Source organism: Bison bison, unplaced genomic scaffold (assembly GCF_000754665.1).
Source record: "Bison bison bison isolate TAMUID 2011002044 unplaced genomic scaffold, Bison_UMD1.0 scf7180017864508, whole genome shotgun sequence".
Classification (NCBI taxonomy): domain Eukaryota; kingdom Metazoa; phylum Chordata; class Mammalia; order Artiodactyla; family Bovidae; genus Bison; species Bison bison.
Window position 1 is genome coordinate 3,346,980 of NW_011495064.1, and position 5,306 is coordinate 3,352,285.

At 46.8% G+C, this 5,306-nt stretch overlaps 1 protein-coding gene across 6 annotated transcripts in view; it reads right to left on the bottom strand.

Annotated features, from left to right (window-relative positions):
* KANSL3 (KAT8 regulatory NSL complex subunit 3) overlaps positions 1-4,804 on the bottom strand; it is a 42,098-nt gene extending 37,294 nt beyond the window's left edge. For all 6 annotated transcript variants that reach the window (XR_824307.1, XM_010829594.1, XM_010829592.1 and 3 more), the window contains exons 1-2: positions 4,726-4,804; positions 3,445-3,709 (exon numbers count right to left, since the gene is read on the bottom strand). Coding sequence is in view for 5 of the 6 variants with exons in the window: in XM_010829594.1 (XP_010827896.1) it covers positions 3,445-3,659 (215 nt within the window). In the remaining variant the exon portion in view is untranslated. The remainder of the gene's footprint in view (positions 1-3,444; positions 3,710-4,725) is intronic.
* Between the last annotated feature and the right edge of the window lie 502 nt (positions 4,805-5,306).

Consider the following 5,306-nt stretch of genomic DNA (forward strand, 5'->3'; position numbering starts at 1 on the left):
CTCCCGGCAATCTTGATTCCAGCTTGTGCTTCATCCAGCCCAGCATTTCTCATGATGTACTCTGCATGTAAGTTAAATAAGTAGGGTGACAACATACAGCCTTGACGTACTCCTTTCCTGATTTGGAACCAGTCTGTTGTTCCATGTTCAGTTCTAACTGTTGCTTCTTGACCTGCATACAGGTTTTTCAGGAAGCAGATCAGGTGGTCTGGTATTCCCATCTCCTTAAGAATTTTCCAGTTTGTTGTGATCCAAAGGCTCACAAGGCTTTGGCATAGTCAATAAAGCAGCAGCAGATGTTTCCTCTGGAACTCTCTTGCTTTTTCAATGATCCAATGGATGCTTGCAATTTGATCTCTGGTTCCTCTGTCTTTTCTGAATCCAGCTTGAACATCTGAAGTTCACAGTTCATGTACTGTTGAAGCCTGGCTTGGAGAATTTTGAGCATTACTTTGCTAGTGTGTGAGATGAGTGCAACTGTGTGGTAGTTTGAGCATTCTTGGGCATTGCCTTTCTTTGGGATTGGAATGAAAACTGACCTTTTCCAGTCCTGTGGCCACTGCTGAGTTTTCCAAATTTGCTGGCATATTGAGTGCAGCACTTTCAAAGCATCATCTTTTTGGATTTGAAAGAGTTCAATTGGAATTCCATCACCTCGACTAGCTCTGTTCGTAGTGATGCTTCCTAAGGCCCACTTGACTTCACATTCCAGGATGTCTGGCTCTAGGTGAGTGATCACACCATCGTGATTACCTGGGTCATGAAGATCTTTTTTGTACAGTTCTTCTATGTATTCTTTCCACCTCTTCTTGATATCTTCTGCTTCTGTTAGGTCCATACCATTTCTGTCCTTTACTGTGCCCATCTTTGCGTGAAATGTTCTCTTCGTATTTCTAATTTTCTTGAAGAGATTTCTAGTCTTTTCCCATTCTATTGTTTTCCTCTATTTCTTTGCATTGATTACTGAGGAAGGCGTTCTTATCTCCTCTTGCTATTCTCTGGAACTCTGCATTCAAATCAGTATATCTTTCCTTTTCTCCTTTGCCTTTCGCTTCTCTTCTTTTCACAGCTATTTGTAAGGCCTCCTCAGACAACCATTTTGCCTTTTTGCATTTCTTTTTCTCTCCAAGGAAAAAAAAAAAAAAAAAAGAAATGTCTACCTAAGGCTACCATATTAGAGGAAGCAGGTACAGAACATTTCTGTTACTACAGAGAGTCTATCAGGCAACGTTGGTCTAAAGTTCTAAATTATTTATACAAATTTTCCTTTCCTTACCAAGTCAACTGATAGCTAATGATATGCTGTAAAAGCCCATGACTGTCTAAGACAGATCGCTGGCAACGCAGACAGACACCTCAGCTTACTCACTCTGTAAGGAGCCCACAACAGAAACAAACACAAGTGGATACCTGAAAGAAAGATCTTTTGTATTTTAAAACATTAATGAAAAAAATAAATAAAATGTTAATGAAATCCTAGTGCTGTGTTTTTCAGTCCAAGAACTCTGTCACCCAAAATATGATGTCAATCACACTGGTCTACTGGCGATCTAGCATATGTCACTTTAACTTTTTGATGCTACTGTATACATTCCCAATGGCTAGAATAATTATACCACTATAAAATGAAGTGAAATAATGTACAGTTGGATTTGGTGGTGGGTGAAAGAGCTGATTATCTTTTGTGGACCAGACTTTGGGCAAGGTACTTAGATGTATGCCTGAAAAAGAAGTCCTGGTGTCACAATTCCAACCCTATATTCTCGGGGTCCCTCCCAACTAATGGCACTACTGAGCCAGAAACATGAAAATCATCCTCTCTTCCTTTCCCCTTAATCCTGGCCACTCTTGCCAACTCAACACAGCAGGTCATGTTGGATCTACCCAAGAAATACACCTCAAGGCCATCCCTTTTTCCCCACTTGTAATATGCCTGTCCCATCAAGGCTCATGATCTCTGACCCTGACCACTCTGCAATGGTCTCCTAGCCAGGTCTTATCTATTCCACTTCAGCACTATCATCTATTCAACAAAAATTCAAAGTGATCTTTTTAAATATAAACTCAATCTCTAGCTTAAAATCCTTCAATGACTTCTCACCAACTCTGAGAATCAAATTCCTACATGAGGTAGCCCCTGCCAGCTTCTCCCCTAGCTCCCACTTACAACCCCATTGCAACCACCTTCCAGATCCAGTGGCCTAAAAAGAGCTCCTAAAATACACCAAACTCCCACTTACAGGGCCCATATATGGAGCTAGTCTGTAAGAGGAAGTAATTTTCTGAGTACTGAAATGACCAAGTCCACAAAATCTCACTTTAAGAAAATAATCATGAGATTTAAATACAGGAGTTTCAATGTTTGCAAGAAGCTATTACATAACTAAGAGAGAGACTTGCAATTCTATTTAAAAGAGCTCTTCAGTGATGCCCTTGATCAGAAGCATCAGGATTATGCTCAATTATTCTCTAAAATTACAGATCCTGCGACCTGTACATACAAAATAGGTCAACAAAATGAGGCTCTCGCTGGGAAATGAAATAAAAACCACCACTATTCTACATGTGTTAAACACACATGTCATGGCACTTCTAGCTCATTAACCCTCACTGGTGGATCAAAAGAAGCAAAGCACAAGATCTCTGTTTTCCAGCAAACCTAAAACCTGTGCTAGAGGTCAGATTGAGACAAACAAAAACAAACTCCTCCCCAAAAAAGTTTATAAAATTATTAAGGGCGTGATTTTATCATCAAAATAGAATATATCACTAAATCTTGAAACATCTTGTGTTCCAAGGTAATCAGAATGCTTTAAAGCTCAAAAGAATTGCTAAACAAGTTTGCACAGACCAAATGTAACTGTACCACATATTACATGGTAAGTTTATGAAAAAATTCCTGACCCTATTATGTAGGCGAGCTGAAAATATAACCAGATCTAAGAAGGATTAAGATCAACCCATGGTGACAGTTCCATAACAAGAGGGAAAGAAAAGTCTTGGGCATGTGCTCCTAAGCTTTGCAGGTGAACGGAGGGGAAAAAAAAAAACAAATTACCATAAAAAGGCCAGTGTTGGAGCCAGAACACTGGGCTATTTTAGGAATGAGTCTAATCCTATGTGACAATTTTTAAAAGTCAACTCTTCCATCTTTTTCTTCCGTTTAAATAATCATCTTCAATTCCTCTTTCCACACAAGTCCTCTTATCCTAAATGCAATCAGCTGTTTGCTTTCCTTTGAACATCCTGCCTTCCTAACTCATTAGATGTCTTGAATCCAGATGTTCATCAAGAGGCCTGACATCCTCAGGATGGTTAAGAAGGATGCTGAATTAAACATCCCACCCCACCCCTAATCTCCCACAATAAAATCCACTTTAATCCCCAACTGATTACTGCCCAGTTAGGGTGACCGCAGCCCATAGGAGAGAAGGCCAAACTCACATGGTACTTTCGTGCTGCCTCCGAGGAGTAACAAAGAGCATGCGGGTGGGGCGGGCACTACTGGCATCCGGGTGGGCACTCCACGGCTTAGCATAGCTGTGATCCAGAAACACCAGGTCCAGTTCCCGCTCATGCACCGAGAGCTGGAAGAGCAAAGAGGTGCCCATGCGCCGCGCTGAAGTCTGGAAGTCCCTCTCCCCACCGCGGTGGGCCATGTCAGAAGAGGGGCAGCAGGTCAGAGAATGGTTATCTGCATGCTAGTCACCTGCGGTGAAAAGTTTCAGCTCAAGTCAATTCAAACGCTCTGAATTTCTTCCAACCTAGAACATCTTAATAGGCTTCTTATTTTAGTGACTTTCTACCATTGGCAGTTGAGTATTATATAATTACATAGTATCTGTCACACTGCAGACCCTTGCCCGCATCGGGAGGGTTCCTGGGATCCCACTCCACACCCAAAATGGCTATGGCGCCCCCTTCATCCTCAGTCTCTACAATTCGGCCCATTGGGAAGCTGGAGGACTGCCTCACGTGGACAGATACCACACTTGCTTGGCCAGCGCCACAATTTCCCAGATGGGCGCAACGGGTTTTGCCAAACAAGAGGAATCACAAATAGTACTAATTCCACAGCTAAGGGTCTTGACGTCTGCGAACCATTCTCACTGAGCCGGGGCGTGAGCATTGCTGAAACAGTTGCGCAACGTGGGCCTCGGGGAAGCCCTGACCTCTCTTCTTTGTGTTAAACAAGTTTTGTAACTACTTCATAATGCTCTGGAGTTTTAAAAATCTACAGATGATAGGTCCTCCCCAAAGCCTGTAACAAAATGCTACGCCGGGAAGGCCCCTCTCCCTCACCCAAGGCCCGGGTGGTCCCCGGGGAACCGCCCTCTACCCCAGGTACCCTCCGGGGACCCGCCCCCGAGCCTCAAAACCGCTCCAGCAGGCAGGCAGAGCTCATAATTCGCACTTCACAGACGCAGGCGCCGGCTCAAGGGGATGGAGTGACTTGGCCAAGGTCACCGAGAGTTCGCGACGAGGAGCCGCCTCGCACCCGCCTCCCGCCCGCCCCGGCCCGGCTGAGCGCCCGCGTCACGGCGGCCCGAGCCCGCCCCCGGCCCTACACGATCGTCCGACCCAGATCGCCAGGACCCGGGCTCTAGCGCTCGGCCCCCGCATGCCCCGGGAGCCCGGAGATCCTAGCCGAGACCCCCTGCCCGCTCCGACCCGAACCACGACCCCTCAGGCCCGCCATCCCGGCCAGGGCCGACTCTCCCTCACCCGCAATCGTCCGGCCGCGCGCTTGGCCCGGGCCGGATCCCTGTGCGCGTGCGCGCTACCGCCTCCACGCCCTGGCGCCCAGGGCACAGAGAAAAACGCGGAAGTGGATTCCAGCTGGGAAGGGAGGGGCGGTGAGCCGCAAAACCCGGAAACGATGCAGCTGCAAGGGAACCTCTGCTGCTGCTGCTGCTAAGTCGCTTCAGTAGTGTCAGACTCTGTGCGACCCCAGAGACGGCAGCCCACAAGGCTCCCCCATCCCTGGGATTCTCCAGGCAAGAACACTGGAGTGGGTTGCCATTTCCTTCTCCAATGCATGAAAGTGAAAAGTCAAAGTGAAGTCGCTGAGTCGTGTCCGACTCTTCGCAACCCCATGGACTGCAACCCACCAGGCTCCAACGCCCATGGGATTTTCCAGGCAAGAGTACTGGAGTGGGTTGCCATTGCCTTCTCCAAGGGAACCTCTGCTGCTGCTGCTGCTGCTGCTGCTAAGTCACTTCAGTCGTGTCCGACCCTGTGTGACCCCATAGACGGCAGCCCACCAGGCTCCCCCGTCCCTGGGATTCTCCAGGCAAGAACACTGG